At 40.3% G+C, this 19,741-nt stretch overlaps 3 protein-coding genes and 1 pseudogene across 3 annotated transcripts; 3 read left to right on the top strand and 1 right to left on the bottom strand.

The window, feature by feature from the left end:
- Window positions 1–324: 324 nt before the first annotated feature.
- On the top strand, window positions 325–4,178 carry LOC126601208 (uncharacterized). The gene is made up of 5 exons (XM_050267886.1): window positions 325–705; window positions 1,167–1,281; window positions 1,401–2,036; window positions 2,132–2,315; window positions 2,445–4,178. Exons 1-5 carry the CDS (start codon window positions 629–631, stop codon window positions 2,468–2,470), a joined length of 1,038 nt encoding a protein of 345 aa, XP_050123843.1. The 5' UTR covers window positions 325–628; the 3' UTR covers window positions 2,471–4,178.
- LOC126601203 (3-oxo-Delta(4,5)-steroid 5-beta-reductase-like) lies at window positions 4,036–5,545 on the top strand. Its single transcript, XM_050267879.1, has 2 exons — window positions 4,036–4,178; window positions 4,270–5,545. Exons 1-2 carry the CDS (start codon window positions 4,140–4,142, stop codon window positions 5,401–5,403), a joined length of 1,173 nt encoding a protein of 390 aa, XP_050123836.1. The 5' UTR covers window positions 4,036–4,139; the 3' UTR covers window positions 5,404–5,545.
- A 1,560-nt stretch (window positions 5,546–7,105) lies between these two features.
- LOC126601202 (3-oxo-Delta(4,5)-steroid 5-beta-reductase-like) lies at window positions 7,106–8,783 on the top strand. The gene is made up of 2 exons (XM_050267878.1): window positions 7,106–7,296; window positions 7,380–8,783. The coding sequence occupies exons 1-2, from the start codon at window positions 7,258–7,260 to the stop codon at window positions 8,511–8,513; spliced, it is 1,173 nt and encodes a 390-aa protein (XP_050123835.1). The 5' UTR covers window positions 7,106–7,257; the 3' UTR covers window positions 8,514–8,783.
- Window positions 8,784–12,011: 3,228 nt separating this feature from the next.
- Window positions 12,012–13,899, bottom strand: LOC126601198 (3-oxo-Delta(4,5)-steroid 5-beta-reductase-like; annotated as a pseudogene).
- Between the last annotated feature and the right edge of the window lie 5,842 nt (window positions 13,900–19,741).

The following is a 19,741-nucleotide window of genomic DNA, read 5'->3' on the forward strand; positions in this document are numbered from 1 at the left end:
TTCAAGTCCTTATAAAATCATTCTTCAATAGAAAAATGGGCAAGGAAAACGATTTGAGAGAAAAAGGAAATAGTCAATAAAATTGTCAAACTATAGAAGTAGGAATCATAAAGGCCAAGGCAGTCGTCGATGGAACACAATCCACGGACGCGGTGGCGCATCACCATCGCCATCCAATCGACCAATTTTGACCCCTCTCCAAAACTCTGCTGAACTGCATCAAACGACATCGTCCTGGGATTTCTAGAAACTCCAATTATTCGCGGAGTTTCCCATAAACCCGCGACAGTCCTCAGCATTTTATAAAAAATACAAAAAATCGTTGTTTATATATTCGCACCTTCTTATTTAACGCCTCTCTCTCTCTCTCTCTCTCTCTCTCTCTTCCCCAACCCAAATCTTGTCACCTGCAAATCCAAATTGCATCGCTGAAATAACGGAATCTCTCCTTACCCAATTTGTCCTTTTACCCTCTTTGTCTATTTCTCATTTCTATATGCTTCCACTGTCAATTTTGCACTCGAATTCGTTTCTTATTTAATCATTGATCGAGCTAGGGTTCATTTGTATTGTTTGAATAACACAAATTTGGCTGGTAATTTGTTTGTAAATTTGGGGTGATTAACTAATGACGTCAGGTTTTGATCGGTGGGAGAAAGATCCATTTTTCCCGGCGGCCGAGGAAGTTCAAGATTCCGCCGACAGGTAGCATTTCTCATTGTTCGGCTCTGTGACTCCTTGGGCTCCAATTTTACATTTGTCCATCAATTTGTACTTTTTTCCAAATAAAGTTTCAATGTTTCTACGTTTATTGCAATTTTGAATTGCATCTGTAATTTGATAGCTTGCAGCTCATTTGAATCAAATCCCATCTTTGGGCAACGTTCAGCAGATTTTTTTTCGTTTTGGTCCCAATTAATTAGAATTCATGAATTACGATTTAATGTTCTATTGTTTTCCTCCACATTTCGTCAACATTTACAATTTGTTCCTAAACCCATTGAGTAATCGGTGTTTATCCGGATGTGTTTGCTTTTAAAACCCGAATTGGGGAATTGGGGTTTTTGTCTGCTCTTGTTCTTCAAATGCAATGTGCATTGAATGCTGAGGATGATAAGTTTTTGTTGTAAATGGTATGTTAATTTGTTTTTTATGTGGTTCTGAAGGATGGAATCTACACATCGAACATGGATCCACGCCAGGAAAGACGCTTCCAGTATGTGGGATCCCGAGGAACTTGGCAGGGATCTTCGTACAACTCTTGGAACTACCAAATGGCAGGTCCTCTTCTTTCTATGCCCCCTCAGCTATGGCTGTTGCCCTTTAGGCTACATTATGAATTGGTATTACGCCCGTATCAGTGTAGTGAATAATTGTTTGAAATTTTGGTGGCAATGCAGTTGGAGGAGTTTGTACGAGCAGTCAGGTCAAGTTATGCGAGAAGGTCATGTGAAGACGCAAGAGACAGGCACCATCAATTCATTGTTGCCATCGAGGAGCAGGTTTCCAAAATTGAAAAATCGTTAAAGGAGGCTGCCCTTTCTGAGGGCAAGGCTACTCAACCTTGGGTGCGTTTGGATGAAGGGGAGTGCAATGAACTAGCGTTTTTTCTTTCTGGGCCATCTGCATCTGAAGAGAAAGTTATTGCCAAGGGTAACGACAGGGATTCTGAAAACCCACGAGTGACAGATGGAGATACGGCACCAGGTAGTTCGAAGAACTCATGTGGTTCAAACGAGCGGGGCTCCCAGAAGATTAGGGAGGAGAAACCACATGGGCATAGGAGGACAGCTAGCGCTAGTGCTGACATTGGTGCCTTGAAGATTGCAGTTTTCGATGATGGATACGTACCAAGTTCTTCTGCTATGATGGTTGAGCATCCTGTACGAAAGATTCCAAGTATGTCTGGGTTTCTCAGTTCCATGGAAACCGCATCAAAGTTGAAGTGGTCAAAGAATGGTTTTAGGAAGTGGAAGGCAGTGGACCGTCATGAAGACGCTGATGCTGCATTGTTGCCATCTACTCAGTTGACCAGGGTATGTATGCTTTACTCCTTTGATTTAATTTACTACGAGACCTTACATCCTTGGCATTGTGTTACTAATGATTAAAATTCTTGTTTTCCGTTTAGGGCGTCAATGCTTGCTTTGAAAAAAATAAGAGTTGTTTGGATAGTTGCGATGAATGTTACGATAAACCATTGTATGGCTGGTACGGAGCTATTCAAAGACAACTTCAAAGGTCTCAGTACCACATGCAATATAGTTGGCCTGCCCGCATAGCTCTTTGGATTGTTATTCTCCTTTTCTTGATTGGTAAGCTTCACAAAACCCTGCCAATGTTGAGATGCAGTTTGGACATGAATGTTGTCCGAATAGCTTTTATGCGTTGCTTATCCAGCTAAATGTTTGTATTCATGAGTTTGGCATTTTCGTTCTTTGCAGTTTTAATTGCATTGCGTGCGATCTGAGCTGTGGTAGATCACGACAGCGCAAGGAGAAATCTGTCAATCGATGGACATAGAAGTAGGAATATTGTGTTCAAATGAATACTTTATTTTCACACATTGTTGAAGTGCCAAGCGGAGAGCACAAACCTAGAGAACCTTGAAAGGATTCCACTTTTGTTTTTCTGTTTTCCTCCTCCAATTTTGATACCTTTGAAGGAGGGAAAACTCTCTTTTATTATACTACAAGCAATATCAGAGAAAGTCGTAAGCCGAAAGATATTCGCAATGTGCTACTGCATCTTGTAATATAATTTGTTCGTTTTACTTTCGATATGACCAACACACACTTGTCCAAGGTAGAAGCAGCGTTCATTTGGAATCGAGAGAAAGATATTCTAGAAACTCAATTGAAGTATTGCATACATCAAACAATCCTCCCCTTTTTCTCTGCATTGGCACCCTAAGTCGTCGCTGGCTTGCGTGGCGACGTTAGTTGGGTCTGCAGTAATGAGTTCAGACACGAAAATGATGAGGAAATGGCGTGATGAAGAGCCATAGCGAGGCACGAATGTCCTGGTTGCTTTTCTGTACAGCATCATCATGTTCCTTCTTGCCGAAGTCTATGCCCTGGCATGTGACCCCAGATGAATGATACTGACTACCAAAGGCAGTGCCATCAGCTGCTCAATTTATGATCATCCAACTATTAGCATGCTTCTGAGGTTTGTGAACAGGGTTAACCGTCTTCAATCGGGAGATTGACACCGTTGAAATTTCTTACTCTGTCTGGAAAGCGGAGAAGAACCACCTACTATTCCTCTCAGTTAAATTGCCCTCCCTCCAAGAATAAAGGGATTCCATTGACATCGCGTCAGTCTTGAACAAATGTTCACCCAACTACATATGACAGTGAAGAAGCAAGTAGAGGATGAACCAAATGAAATCATCTGCTTACTGTCCCTTCACGAGTCGCTACAAAATTTCATTTTCTTAAAGATAGGACAGAGACACCGTTAAAAGACCACAAAAACACAAGATTCACGAAGATGATAAGGTGATCAGAACACCACCACCTCCTCCTCATCCATACTTCAACCATTGAGAATTGGTCCTTTCAAGAGTCACAATACGCGAACTACACACTTCGAAAGTCTTTTCTTATTTTCTCAAGCATCGCAATTATATTCACTTTTGACACCATTTGCCTAATGGCTGCACAATATGCATCTAGATGCGTATGTTGTAAACTTGTAACAATTTATAGAAATGCCCAACTAATACAAAACTATGCTTCACCGGCCAGACCGTCAGCCTCATATAAGGGCCAATGTTGCAACGATTTGTAATTTTGGAGATGCAGTTTGCTAATATATAGACTTGAGGGACCAATTTTCATACATCAAAACTCGAGAGCGCAGATTTGAATTACCCTAAACTATGTTTTGATATAATTGGGAGTGGGCTTGGAGCTGGGCCTTAATCTCATCAGAACAAAAGAAGATAAAGTCTCCACGTAAGTGTTAATGCATGGCACAATTAATCATCCGGTGCATAAAGACAATTCCAACCGCAATTCTCTGTGTGTATATGGCGCAGAGATGTTGTAAATCGAAGACTCCAGGTTAGGAATCCGATCAAAGAATTTGTGGAAGTAATTTACAATTTCTCAGAGAAATCCAAATCCAAGATCATGAGCTGGTGGTGGGCCGGAGCTGTAGGCGCTGCTAAGGCAATCACAACCACAACTCCTCCTGCATCGATCCCTTCCAAATTTTTATTTATTTATTCCTAAATACCGTTTTTAATTCCGATTTTTGCAGAAAAAATTCGATGAAGAGGAACCGCCGCGAACTCCCCAGAGCGTGGGTCTCGTGATCGGCGTCACCGGCATAGTCGGCAACAGCCTCGCCGAGATCCTCCCCCTCTCCGACACCCCTGGCGGCCCATGGAAGGTATACGGCGTCGCGCGCCGTCCCCGCCCCAACTGGAACGCCGACCACCCTGTCGAGTACATCCAATGCGACATCTCCGATCCCGACGATGCCAAAACCAAGCTCTCTCCGTTAACCGACGTAACGCACATCTTCTACGTCACATGGACCAACCGATCCACCGAGGCAGAGAACTGCGAGGCTAACGCCGTTATGCTGCGCAACGTTCTGAATTCCGTTATACCGAACGCGCCGAAGCTCCAGCACGTGTGCCTCCAGACCGGGGCCAAACACTACGTCGGGCCGTTCGAGTTGTTCGGCAAGATTCAACCGCACGAACCACCGTTTACGGAGGATCTGCCCCGATTGGATGCCCCGAATTTCTACTACACCCTTGAGGACTTACTGTTTGCGGAGGCTGCGAAGAAGGAGAACTTGACTTGGTCGGTGCACCGACCCGATGCGATATTCGGGTTTTCCCCTTACAGCATGATGAACATCATTGGCACGCTGTGCGTGTACGCCGCGATATGCAAGCACAAGGGGAGGCCACTGAAGTTTCCGGGAAGCAAAGCGGCGTGGAACTGTTACTCGGTGGCGTCGGATGCGGATCTGATAGCAGAGCAGCACATATGGGCGGCGGTGGACCCGTATGCGAAAAATGAAGCGTTTAATATCAACAACGGGGATGTGTTCAAGTGGAAGCATTTCTGGAAGGTGCTGGCGGAGCAGTTTGGGATAGAGGAGTACGGGATTGATGAGGGAGGCCGGAGGCTGAGCTTGGTGGAGCTGATGAAGGGGAAGGAGAAGGTGTGGGAGGAGATAGTGAGGGAGAACGAGCTGCAGCCGACGAAGCTGGCGGAGGTGGGAGTGTGGTGGTTTGTGGATGTTTGGTTGAGCGGAGAAGGGTTGTTGTGCAGCATGAACAAGAGTAAGGAGCATGGGTTCTTGGGGTTTAGAAATTCCAGGAATTCGTTTGTTACTTGGATTGATAAGATGAAGGCTTTCCAGATTGTGCCGTGATCGACTGATGACTGTTTTGAAATAATTTTGTCCTCAATGTGGTGATGGTGGTGTTTGGGTTATGGGGAGATTTTGTTGTGGTTTTTCTTGCCCTTGTTCTACTTGAAATTCACAATAAATTATACAAAGTTACTTTGTTGAATGTGCTATCGAGCTTCATCATCTTTTTATCCTCAAGTTTTTTTAGATGGTTTTCTAGCCTTTGGATTGCATAAATTAAGCTACACGTATATTTTTTGATTCAATCAGATTCATTAGTTAGTAGAGCTATTCACTTGATCGTAGATATTTCTGAAACATGCTAGAAGGACAACAGTAAAAAGGAACCCAAAAAAAAAAAAAAGAATAGTGAAAATGACTACCAATTCCTAAATTTTACCCCATTTTGTTTAGACTTTTTAGTTATAATGGTCCCTAAGATTTGCATAATTCGTTACCTTGTTCCATGATATTTGAAATTAATAGAAATAATCCTGAGTTTGTCTATTATTAATTATTTTGGTCATTCTATGAAAAATCTCTATTAAATAAAGCTAAAATGACAAAAAATACTTTCAATTTTTGTCAAATCATTTGGCCATTGTTTATTAAATTGATGATATTTTTGTTATTTTGATCCTTATTTAATATAATTTTATACGGAATGATCAAAATAATTAATGGTGAACAAGCTCAGGACCATTTCTATTGATTTCAAATTTCAAGGACCAAAGTAATGAGTTATACAAATCTTAGGGATCATTTTTAACTAAAAAGCTTTTTGTTTAAGAAATGGAATTGCTAGAGGTTTCTTTTCCGCTCTCTTTTCTCATCATTTATTATACATTTCTGAATGCTTCTAATTCTGAAGTTACCAAACACAAACGGAAGCAATCCACCATTCAAAAGCCTCATTTCTCAAAGACAAACGTAGATCTATCAATGTAGCCCAAATGGACCCAAATTCTAATCCAAATCTAACGTAATTAGTAGGAGTCGATTTTAGGTTCTTAATCAACTAATTTGATCACGATTTGAATCACATAACCCATTAGCTTAACGAACCTTGTTGATACGGAAACCATAGTGGGTCGGTCAAAGAAGGTCAAAAAAATGATTGGATTAAAGCCTAAGGTCTAACCAAGTGAAGAACCAAACGTAGGCCCAATGAGCCCAAAATCCTAGGCAGGGATCGATCACCCATGGCCCAATTGTCGCGGGAAGTTGGTTGATACACCTCTGTGCCACCAACTTTACCACGTCGCCTACCAACAACTTGCGTGTAAAGAAGAATTTACATCAGCTTTCACGTATCGACCCATTCGACCAAGGTGATTCCTATTTTATTAACAAAGAGACATAAGACTTTGCCGAAAAAAAAACAAAAAACATAGAGACAGACGATAGGGAGGCAATGACATGCCCGCACAATTATTGATCCCGCTACGAAATTATTTTTATAAATGATATATTACGTGTTTTTATATAAATTATGTATTTTTTAAATTATTAATATTTTAGAAAATTATTATTAATATTTTAAATTTTTCATTTTACATTACTCAAAAGCGTATTTTTTTTTTCTAATTATAAAAAATTTGAAGTGCAAAATAAGATTTTTAGAGTAATAATAATAATTTCTATTTTTTTAATACATATATTATATTATTTATATAGTAACACGTATAACTCTGTAAAAAATATCTAAAAGGAAAATTTGGACCCGCAATTTCCAGGAGGTGGTGTACTAGAGACTAACAGTTACACTCTCGGCTGGCATTCATTCCTCAGCTTTCCAGTCCAAAACCATAATCCCCAATTCTTTCATCCATCCAATCTCATCGTCTTCTCTCTCACCACTCCAAATCCAAATCCATGAGCTGGTGGTGGGCCGGAGCTGTTGGCGCCGCCAAGGCAATTACAATCTCAACTACTCCGTTGATCCTTTCAATTTTTCAATTTTTGCTTAATTAACGTTTTAATTTTGATTTTTGCAGAAAAAAGCCGATGAAGACGAACAGCCGCGAGCTCCCGAGAGCGTGGGACTCGTGATCGGCGTCAGCGGCATAGTCGGCAATAGCCTCGCCGAAATCCTCCCTCTCTCGGACACACCCGGCGGCCCATGGAAGGTCTATGGCGTTGCGCGCCGTCCCCGCCCGAACTGGAGCGCCGACCACCCTATCGAGTACGTCCAGTGCGACGTCTCCGATCCCGAAGATGCCAAAACCAAGCTCTCTCCGTTAACGGACGTAACGCACATCTTCTACGTCACATGGGCCAACCGATCCACCGAGGTGGAGAACTGCGAGGTTAACGGCAATATGCTGCGCAACGTTTTGGAATCCGTCATCCCGAACGCGCCCAATCTCCGCCACATCTGCCTCCAGACCGGTGGCAAACACTACCTCGGACCGTTCGAGTCGTTTGGCAAGATCCAGCCGCACGATCCGCCGTTTACGGAGGACCTGCCTCGACTGGATACCCCGAATTTCTATTACACGCAGGAGGACCTTTTGTTTGCTGAGGTGGAGAAGAAAGAGGATCTGACTTGGTCGGTGCACCGGCCCGATATGATTTTCGGGTTTTCCCCTTACAGCATGATGAATATTGTCGGCACGCTCTGCGTCTACGCCGCGATATGCAAGCACGAGGGGCTGCCGCTGAGGTTTCCGGGAAGCAAAGCGGCGTGGAATTCGTACTCGGTGGCTTCGGATGCTGATCTGATAGCGGAGCATCACATATGGGCGGCGGTGGACCCGTATGCGAAAAACGAAGCGTTTAACATCAACAACGGGGATGTGTTTAAGTGGAAGCATTTCTGGAAGGTGCTGGCGGAGCAGTTTGGGATAGAGGAGTACGGGATTGATGAGGGAGGCGGGAGGCTGAGGTTGGCGGAGCGGATGAAGGGGAAGGAGGGGGTATGGGAGGAGATAGTGAGGGAGAATGAGCTGAAGGAGACGAAGCTGGAGGAGGTGGGAGTGTGGTGGTTTGTGGATGTAGTGCTGGGTGGGGAGGGTTTGATTTCTAGCGTGAACAAGAGCAAGGAGCATGGGTTTGTGGGGTTTAGAAACTCGAGGAATTCGTTTGTTACCTGGATTGATAAGATGAAATCCTTCAAGATTGTGCCTTGATCGGTTCATGATGGCATCGGTGGATTGGTGATGTTGGTTGTTGGGTGCTGCTGGGTGCGGGGAAGTGTTTGTTTTGGGTTTATTGTTCATGTTCTATGTGTAAGTTAGCACACTCTAGTGTGTTTTAAGTATGAGAGTTTATGAATGAAATGTGCATAATATATTTACGACGGTTGTAACCCCTCTGGCGAAATTGTGTTACGATTTTATATATGACAGTTGTATGGTGAAATTATGTTACGATATTGAAGAATGAAACGTTTTTCTTTACTGAGAATGAAGACATAATTTCCATTGGGTATAATTGGTCTTAAAATGTAATGTTTTGACTCGGAGGAATAGTTTCTGGCATATTGAGATGTTGTGCTTAAGCAACCCCCGCTGCTCTAATACCAAAGCCCCATAGTCATTTACTCAACAAGAGAGTCCGATGCGTCGGCTAACAAAACGGAGAAGCAGCCCACCACTGACTATAATTCTGGCCGGAGATATGTTTAACTTTTTTTGTTGGAGATGACCTAAGCGCACAACTTTAGGCCTTTGATTATACACAACTTTTTTTTAATCGTAACCATTCAAATTTTTTAATGATTACACCAAAACAGAGAAGTAGCCCACTGCTGGTTGTCTCTCGCCAGCAACCACCGGAGTAGCGACTAAATTGAAAGTGGATTTGCAAAGAGCTGAACCGATGTGGATCCGGAGTAGCCACAAGACAGAGTCCTGTAGGGTGCAATTATTGCACCGAACTATGACTAGCTTCATGGACTAAGCTAGACTGATTTAGTGAAGTGTTTGGTGTAATGTCGGACTAAGAAGCAAGACTGTAATATTATATTATTTTATATTAATTTAATATATATCAAATTTTCCTTTCTTTTTTTTCTTTCTAAAATCATCCTTTTTTGACTTCTCCAATCCCTGTTACCTTCATTTTTACTCTGCCTCTCCATCCCCCTCTCCCTTTTTCCTCATTTTCGTCCCTCCGCCTGTCCCTCCTCTTTCCCTTTTCTCCCCATTTTTGCCCCACCTTTTTTTTGTACCAGTCTCTCCATCCTCTTTTTTTTTTTTCTCTCGTTTCACCTCTGTATACTGTCCCCTCTCCCATCACTCTCTTTGAATTTTTTTTTCTTTTTTTCTTTAGATTTGGTACCTGTATTTTATGGAAAATCACAGTTGGTCAAGAAAAATCATTCAGAGTCATTGCACTTATGCTAAAGTTTTCAATATTGCTGTCGGCAGAAGAATATGGGTCACCATGAGACCCATTTTTGCCGTCGTTCAGGTCGACCCAGATGGCAGAAGACCTCAAATCATTGACCCAGACGCCAAAAGGGCACTAGGTTTACGAGACGATGGAGATCTGTGACAGCCGTTTTTGGTTTGGTTACTGGAGAAATGAGGGTTGATGCTACTCATGCGGGTTCGCGCGACGCTACTTGCAGAAGAGGGAGACGGGACTAGCAATCCTGTAGTTTTTGGGGGGCCTCACTAAGACCTCTTAGTGAAGCCTTTAGTGTAGGCGAGTCCGGGCTAGTCTCATTAAGACTAGTCCCGCATGATAACAAACACCGGACTGGACTAATAGTTAGTCCAATCTAGTCCAGTGATAGTTAGTGAAGGCAAACAAACTCTCCCTTAGTTTCTTGACACAAACACATTATTGATGTTTTCTTGGGCCAATCATGAGTATTTAAAAACACAAGAACATTTGTTACATTATTATCCATTCATATAATTTGCAAGGAGACTCAAGTATTGTCATTACTAGAGTTTTCAAGGCGGACAAGAGGTGTGGGTAACATTCTTTGTGAGCCTAGTCTTATGGTGAAGGCGGAGGCAATACGGGCACAATTGGTGGCATGCCTGGATAAAGGGTTTGATGATGTCCAAGTGCAATTGGATTCAAAAGAACTTGTAGATATGATCAGCAGAATCACTCAACCAAACGTTGTGATTGAAGGTCTTCTATTTGATATTAAGTGTATACAAATGCAATTGAGGTCAGTAGATTTTATTTTTGCTCCCCAAATCTGTAATCAGGCAGCACATTTAGTGGCGTCTTTTTGTCTTACTGTTTGGACCCATTTTTACAATATCGGCCCGAGCAATCAAGGCCGTCGGATGAGCAGGGTTTTAGGCCGTTGAACGACAAAGTGGTTGAAATAAATTATGATTGAGATAATGTTGGGATTTTAATCATAATTTATTAAACCTAGTTTTTATCTAAAACCCCAATTTATTCGTAGGATGGTGGGGCATTAGAATCCTAATGCATTACTGATTATTGGCGAATGGTTATGGATTGGTATGGATTTTTGCGCATGCATAAAGATAAGGATGCCAATTTGGATTTAATCAGCCGCATGATTGGCGTTGGTCAGCCATACATGCATTTTATTGGCATATTTCAAGGCGGGAAGCTTATTGGCATAAAGGGATATGATCCTTGGCTAAAGGATATAAGACGAATGTACAACCAGATGCAATTCCACAAGACAGAGTCCAATTAGGACTCTCCAAGAGTATCAAGCGGACGGGTGTAACTTTCACTATAAGTAGGGAGGGTTGCGCACCATTCAAAGCCCCACAAAAATCAATACAAAATTGCCCTGCGCAAACTCTCACAACTTGAGATCTTTTTCTTTTCCTTTTTCGCTGACACATCTTCCGTTGGCATCAACAGCACTGTGGAAGCAACCGGTGATATCTTAAGTCGGCATAGATAGCTCTGTCACCGTAGAGTCGGTTGGTCTCGCAGTATCTTCCGTTGGCATCAACAGCACTGCGGCGAGAACGGTCGACTGCCTATCCAAGTCTCGGTCGAGAAGGGTTTTCGAATCCTTGTTGGTCGAGGTCATCTCATTAGCCTTCTCGGCGAGGTGGGGTGTTACAGTTATTACATTCGGCACATTGAAAGCCGAATTCGGTTCGTGAACTTCGCAAATTAGCAGCCTTGTCTTCAGGCTCGAGAGCCCAAGAGGCCGAGAATTGTTCCTTCCTCGGCCGCAATCGCAAGACACAGAAGTCAGCAGCGCGCTCAACGCAACATCAACAAATTTACTCCTCGGCCGAGCCTCGGCCGACGAGTTGGCACGCCCCGCAATCACCGAAGGACGTAGTTAGCTTAGAATATATTCGGCCTGCGCGCCACGTAGGTTTTGTAATTTCTAGGGTCAACACTTACGTATGGGAGGATTTTAGACATGGAATTTGTTTGAGCTAGAGTGGTTGTTCAACACTTTAGCTTCTTATGTAAAAGTTTTTATTCGAATTTAATAAAATCTTTTCGACAAAAAAAAGAAAAGAAATTGTCATTGTTTTAATATGGATTCAAAATTTTAGTTACTCTTCCCTAAATAGTTAGTTAATGGGGAAAGATGATCCGAACTTGCATCTCTACTAACATCATTTGTAGAACATTAAACTAGAACTAATTGATACGCACGTTGAATATTACATGTAGAATCAAGAAATTAAGACTGTTACGTATGAGCATTGGACAATAAAGAATCTCAATTATGAGTTATACAAATATTTTGTCAAAAGATAAGAAATTTAATCAAGGATATACTAAGATCAACATATATGATTGGTGATATTTTCTTATCTATTCGAAGATAATTCAAAGAATAAAATTGAATGGACAAACAAGTGCATCTAACTTTTAGATGTTAAAAAAACCCCGTACAAATTAAAGAAAATTTACACCGCTATTTGTATCATCTTTCTAATAGAAGTAGGGTTCACTATGTATGTCTCATCTCTATTAGAGAGACGATACAAATGATGGTACAAATAAAATGTAAGAATAACATTTTTTATTGTAATTACATATGCATGTTATAGGTACTCTCCCTAGGCTTCATTTTCTTATTTGTACACATGTATATATGAACTCTCTCTATCTCTTCTTCACCATAATACATTTCATGGAACAATCTTGTAAGCCTTCATCTTCTTAATCCACGAAATGAAGGACTTTTTGGAATTCCTGAACCCCAAAAAGCCATGCTCTTTGCTCTTATTCGTACTGTCCAACACAGCCTCCCCACCAAACACTAAGTCAGCAAACCACCACACCGCCACCTCCTCCAACTTGGTCGGCTGCAGCTCATTCTCCCTCACAATCTCCTCCCACACACCGACTTTCCCCTCCATCATCTCCACCAACCTCAGCCTACCACTCTCCTCCTCATCAAACCCATACTCCTCAATCCCAAACTGCTCAGCCAACACCTTCCAAAAATGCTTCCACTTAAACACATCCCCATTGTTCACATTAAACGCTTCGTTTTTCGCATACGGATCCACCGCCGCCCATATATGCTGCTCCGCTATCAAATTTGCATCCGAAGCCACCGCATAACACTCCCAAGCCGCTTTGCTACCGGGAAACTTCAATGGTTCCTTCCTTCTTACATATAGCAGCATAAACACAAAGCGCACCGATTATGTTCACCAAGCTATAAGGGGAAAACCCAAAAATATTATTAGGCCGATGTACCGACCAAGTTAAACCCTTTTTTTTCTCAACCTCTTCGAACAAAATGTCTTCAAGAGTGTAGTAAAAATTGGGCACGTCAAGCCTGGGCAAGTCCTCCGTAAACGGCGGGTCGTGGGCTTTGATTTTCCCTATAGACTCAAACGGTCCGATATAGTGTTTGGCCCCGGTCTGCAAGGACACGTGGCAGAGGTTCGGAGCCACGGGGATAATAGCACGCAAGACGTTGCGGAGCATGGCCTCGTTGGCCTGGCAGTTCTCGACCTCGGTGGCTCTACTGGCCCATGTCACGTAAAATATGTGCGTGACATCGGTTAATTGTGACAACTTGATTTTGGTGTCTTCCGCATCAGACACGTCACATTGGATGTAGTCAACAGGATGATCAACGTTCCAGTTTGGGCGGGGGCGGCGTGCGACCCCGTACACTTTCCACGGACCGCCGGGGGTATCAGGGAGTGGGAGGATTTCAGATAGGCTGTTGCCCACTATGCCCGTCACGCCGACCACTAGCGCCACGCTTTGATGACCTCGTGATGATGAGGCGTCAACTCCTTCCAATTTTTTCTGAAAAATCCATGTCAAGTTAATGTTTATTTGAACATAAACGCTTTTGAACAAAAGTAATGCTTCTTATATTCAGAAATTAGTCCCAAACAAATCTAAATTAACTATTAAGAAGGTAGCTGTGGTTGATATTGTTACCGTGGCAGCGCTAGCAACTCCGGCCCACCACCAGCTCATTTTGATTTGGCTTCAAATTACAAACAGAAGAGATGGAGAAGCGAACAATCGATGTTGATGAGACGATTGAATATTCGACAGCGTTGTGCCTTTCATCGGTGATATTTCTCTCTTTTTATAGATGACAAAGGGATCCATCTTTCCCCACATATGACGCAAGCTCTTAGCTAGCTATGAGACTATGAGCAATATATGGATATTTATCATTCATGGGAGTCGGTTGCATGAAATTTCTAATTGACTAGTAATAGTGTATAGATCATCATGTACTTGCACATGAAAATTCTAGAGGCTTCAGGGGCCTCGTTAATAAACGAGCCTAACCTTGGTGTTTTACTTCATTTTGTCTGGCCCTGATTTCGTTGTGGACGTTCCCATCAACTCTTCGGGGATTGATATATGTAGATCTAGCTGATGGATCGAAGATCTAATCGAAACGCGCAAATTAGGCTAATAGAATAAAGCTTTGTAGATTTACTATTAACTATACAACCATAACAAACGGCATTGATCCAATAATCTCCTTCATGACTCCCTTTAATCCAATAATCTCACGAAAACTGTCAGCATGCTTGGAAGAGATTAATCACAATATAACAAGCCATATTAGAATTGTAATATCATAGTTCCTCTATATGGCTGTCAATATTATAAAGCATGCTGGAAATAATTGCTTCAAAAAACCCATAAATGACACACATCTTCTCCCTTGTTGAAGCTAACATCATTAGCTACCTCGAGGACCTAGTTTATTTTTTGTCAGTAATGCAAATCCACTGGACCATTAGTATCAGAAACTTTGCATTCGCCTTACAAACACCAAACTGAAAAATCAAAAGAACCGACAATTCTTTTCATTTTCTTTCGAAAATAATACTTCCTGTGGATGCCACATGTTAGAATTGTACAATTAATTTTCTTCTCTTTTGACACACGTATATTGATAAATATCAACGAATCAAAGCGCATTGTCCAATTTCTACAGCTGAGAGAAATGAATGCTGCAAAACTAAAAGGGGATTAAAACCAAATTAACATCGATAATTCCCACATCATCATGGCATATCAGAATAATTTTCACAGTACATACTCATAATTTCATGTCTCATGCATGTACACATATATCATCACTATGTGTTTATTGAGAACAACTGTTTTAAGGCCATCTTGAACCAAATGGTCCAGAAGCGCAGAGGGCCGAAAATAGCCCGAAAACCATCTCCAACTGAGGGATAGGCCAGAGGGCTCGTGGGCCCCACATAATCTAAAAGGGCCAAAGGGCTGGCCCAATCCAGCCAGCAAGCCCCGAGCTGGCCAGAAATGTGACCATTCCTGTCGGATATAACCAACAGAAATATAGGCCAAATTGTCAAATGCAACGGCTAGCTGACGTCAGCTAGCCGTTATTTTTTAATATTTTTTTACAGTTTTATTTATTTATTTTTATTGACAAATTTTTTTTAACTTCTATTTTTTTTTCTATAACTTCCTATAGCTTCTATTTTACAAAATTTGTTTCATATTTTTTTAAGGGGTGTTTAGATTTAAATGCCTCATTGTTCTATTTGTTAGATTAAACATCTATACCTTCTAGAATTTTTATTAAACATTTTCCTACATTTTAGGTGCCAAATATATTATAAGTAGCATTTTTTTAATGCAAAATTACACAATTTGCCATATATATAATGTACCAATTAGCTAATAGTTATCCAAATCTCCTAGAATCTAGTAGAGACGTATGTTTTAAAAATCTAAAAACATATCAAATTTGACTTATTTATGCTTCTAACATGATATATATTTATGTTCTTTCACGATCATTTTACAATTTTTTCGTGCCATTTCTTTTCTGTAAGTTGATACTCTTCCATCCTCCTTTGTGAGTCATGTTTATTCCCTTTCTATTTTCATTTGATGCAAACCTCTTGATTTGAGTATTCGTACCGCGGTACATTTGGAAAATAGATTTTTCTAGTGGTAGATGATATGGGGTATGTTTCCATTTAGTATTGGTACATTTCTAGCCGATATGTTGGTACATTTTAAGTTGGCATGGGTTCATTTCATATCAGCATCGGTACATTTCAATTTGGCATTGGTACATTTCTAAACGATATGTTGGTACGTTTCAAGTTGGCATGGGTATATATCCTATCAGCATTGGTACACTTCAATTTGGCATCGATAACTCCGAAGTTAAGCGAGTTCGTGCAAGAGCAATCTCGGGATGGGTGATCCACTAGGAAGTTCTCATGTGAGTTCCCAGAAACAAAACCGTGAGAGCGTGGTCGGGGCCCAAAGCGGACAATATCGTGCTACGGTGGAGTCGAGCCAGGGATGTGGTGGGGGCCCAGGCTGGGATGTAATAATTTGGTATCAGAGCCAATCCTGGTCAGAAGAGTTATACTTCATACACATTTGTGTCTTTGCATAAGATCATCTCAAGCCAATTTGTAGAGAGAAACTTAGTGAATTGTATAATAGAAATTCATGATAACCAAATTATATCATAACAGTACCTTGATTGGAGTCAATAATTCAGATAAATTGCAAAACCTGAAATTTATCATTGCTCATCCTGATCGAAATGAAGTATATTAACATATACAACATTAAACATGTCACTATGCAGGTATATCTTAATCATATAATCAGTTTAAGCTTTCAGGAATCAAACCAAAATACAATACCATAAACCATCATAAAAATTGAAGTCAATGAAATAAAAACATTGTGCTTTGGCACTTGGCAGATGACTACGTTCACACTGAACGAAAACATGGTGATATGGATAGGAATTTAATCAACATAAATCCAATAAAATAGCAGAGATTATAATAGGTTAAAACCATGCCTTGTGGTTTTCCCAAGAAAAAAAAAATACAAACAAACCATACTTTGTGATTCATGACCGTTGTGCCGCAAGAGAAAAAGGAACGTGGAGGTCTTGTTATCCATATATGATGGTGTTGCTCATGTTAATTGATGGCCGTGGGTTGAAAAGATTGCATAAAAATTTAAGATAGGTGTATTGTATTTTCCTACACCTTGCTTTAAATTTTTTTTTTTTAAGGCTCATTTCATCAAATTTTCGACAATTTTAATCAAACTTCAATCTTAATAGGTTTTAATCACATAACCAGTGGTTCTGATACTAGTGATTACAACTTAGCATGGTTATATAATTAAAACACAAAGAAATAATCGGTTGACTTGATTACAGCGATAGCCATGGAAGTTGAACAAGAATGACCTTGACTGGTGTAGCTATGGTTGATAGTTAATCACAAACAAGAACTCTTACACTCACTTAAAGACCTTTATATTCTGATGGTGATAGACCCTAAATGCATAACCCTTTCTCTGTGAACAAGGAATTCATTTATATGGATGCAATGGTAGCCAACTTCCATCTATCGTTGAGGGTTGGTTGTTCACCCGTTGCACCAAATCCCAACCGTGTATGGAGTGGCTTTAGAAGCACGTTGGATGTATTTCCTCAATTATAGGATGTTGGTTTTACATGTATTCAAACTCTAATGCTTTGCATTACCAACGTATTGTTGGAAATTTGACTAGTTTGAGTAGAAATTTCTTTGTCCCACATTGGCCATTCCCAAAAGATTTTATCACTTTATAAGGCTTTGTCCTTTATAGAAAGTGATTGGAGTAATAGGCCTGGAGACTAAAATTGGGCTCATCCTTGGGGTTGGGCTTTGGGGTGTACTAATTAATTAGTTATATATTAATATATATTTAATTGTCAAAAGATGGGCCTTGGGATGAAGTAATTATTTTTCGGAATCAATTAATTATTTTTAATTTTGAATTTAAATTAATTAATTATTTTACCAACAGACTCATCTTTTTAGATGAAGTTTGAAGTGTGAAAATGTAGAAACAAAAACACCATTTTCAGCGGATGTCTCACAACAGATGCATCCCTTCCTTATACCTGTTGCAAACATGTATAATCACATTATATATACATCTATCTGCATGACATTTAAAACACAAAAAATCATAAATCTTCTCCTGCAATCATAAACATCCTTTCTAAGAGAACCACATTAATATTCGCCAGAAGTCAATTTTTCGGTGTTGGAATTTCTTACTTAGATCGTTGAATCCTGGTGAAGCAGACGTCCGTAGAACTACAAGCACTGAGTAGGGGCGAAATTTCTGTTTCAAGGACATTGTGGTACGCAAGCCTCGATCTTTTATTACTTTGCTTAATTAATATTTCATCTTGTTGAATCTCTGGAATATATTTATTCGTATTTATTATTAGTATATTTATTTTATTACGGATTGTTAACATATATCCAACATATATTACTTCTGCTTTATCACAAGTAGTTGAGTCCACATAGGACTCTTTGCCATTATAATAATGATAGGACTATTGTAAATTAGGATGAACTTGATGGGTAAACCCATATTTATAAACCTTGTAGACAAAATTTTGGAAACTAAAAAACATGAAAGTTGATGATTGGTTTATTACTGAAGTATTGATAAACATACTTAATTTTATTTGTAACACATCATTTAGTTTCCAAATTTCATCTCCATAACAATATCATATGAATAAAGAATACACCATAATAGGGCTCTGATTTAATCTTTCTCCTCCTCAATTTCTCTCCCCTGTTTCTGATATAAGTGAAATCTTTTTCCTCCTCAATTTCTCTCTCCTGTTTCTGATACAAGTTTCACAACACTTATTACACCTTTGAATCTCTCTGTCCGAACTTTTTTTTTTTGACAAAAAAAAATCTCTCTGTCCAAACAACAGCTCACATGAATCGTGGAATTAACTATATATGGATTTGAATCCGCTTCGGACCTTAGTATCCGGAGCCTCATCATCTATTAATCTAGGCCACACAAATTGAATCTAACGGTCTTCTTTAATTCATTTTCCTGGCCCACCACACGCAACCAACGACCCTGATTTGACTTACACACCAATCAGCAGCCCATATTTGTGGATGAAGAGGCTCCGGACACTAAGGTCCAGAGTGGATCCAAATCCACTATATATTACAAATCTTTTCTTTTGGGCACTGTACTATGATTAGTTAATTATATTATTACAATTCTTCCTCTGACCTTGTTTGGACTCAAAATTTACACCATCGGCCCGTGCAATTAAGGTCGTTAAGTGAGTATAACTCCACACCGTTGGATAAAAAAGTAAAAATAATATTATGGTTTTTTATCATAATAATTATCTTTTAATATAAATTATCTTTGCATTTTCTTAAACGAGATAAATAGTATGCGAATTATATCCCCAAGTAAGCAGTACAAATCAAATTGATTTGGGATGTTTGGCGTGTGGATGTGTGGATTGGATCAGTTTGGTTTGGCTGATGAATTCGAGTGGTATGCTGCAAACTGATGACTAATGTTATTCATACCAAGTTTTTATACCACATTTCTATACCACCTTAGGTGGCATCTGATGTGGACAGCCACATCATTTGAAAATTTTGCAAAACCCAAGGAAAGGTGTTTGTACCATACTTAACCAATCCTGAAACTACTGAGCACTGGTCAACGTTATACCGTCAAAGGCCCAGAAGAGTTTCCCTCCAACCATGGAGGCCAATCATAGTGCGACATGTGTCGACATCAGAAGTCAATCACAGCGCGACACGTGTCAACATCAGAAGCCAATCACAGTGTGACAAGTGTCAACATCAGAAGCCAATCGCAATACGACACGTGTCAATGTCATAACAAAGCTAGAAACTCTTTTATAAAAGGAGATCATTCTCCCACAATATTTCCTAATGTCATTTGTACTAAATCATTCACTTGTACTCACTAAAAGAGAACTTGAACCTATGTACTTGTGTAAACCCTTCACAATTAATGAGAACTCCTCTACTCTGTGGACGTAGCCAATCTGGGTAAACCACGTACATCTTGTGTTTGCTTCCCTATCTCTATCCATTTACATACTTAT

The sequence above is a fragment of the Malus sylvestris genome, chromosome 15, assembly GCF_916048215.2.
Source record: "Malus sylvestris chromosome 15, drMalSylv7.2, whole genome shotgun sequence".
In the NCBI taxonomy this organism is placed as follows: domain Eukaryota; kingdom Viridiplantae; phylum Streptophyta; class Magnoliopsida; order Rosales; family Rosaceae; genus Malus; species Malus sylvestris.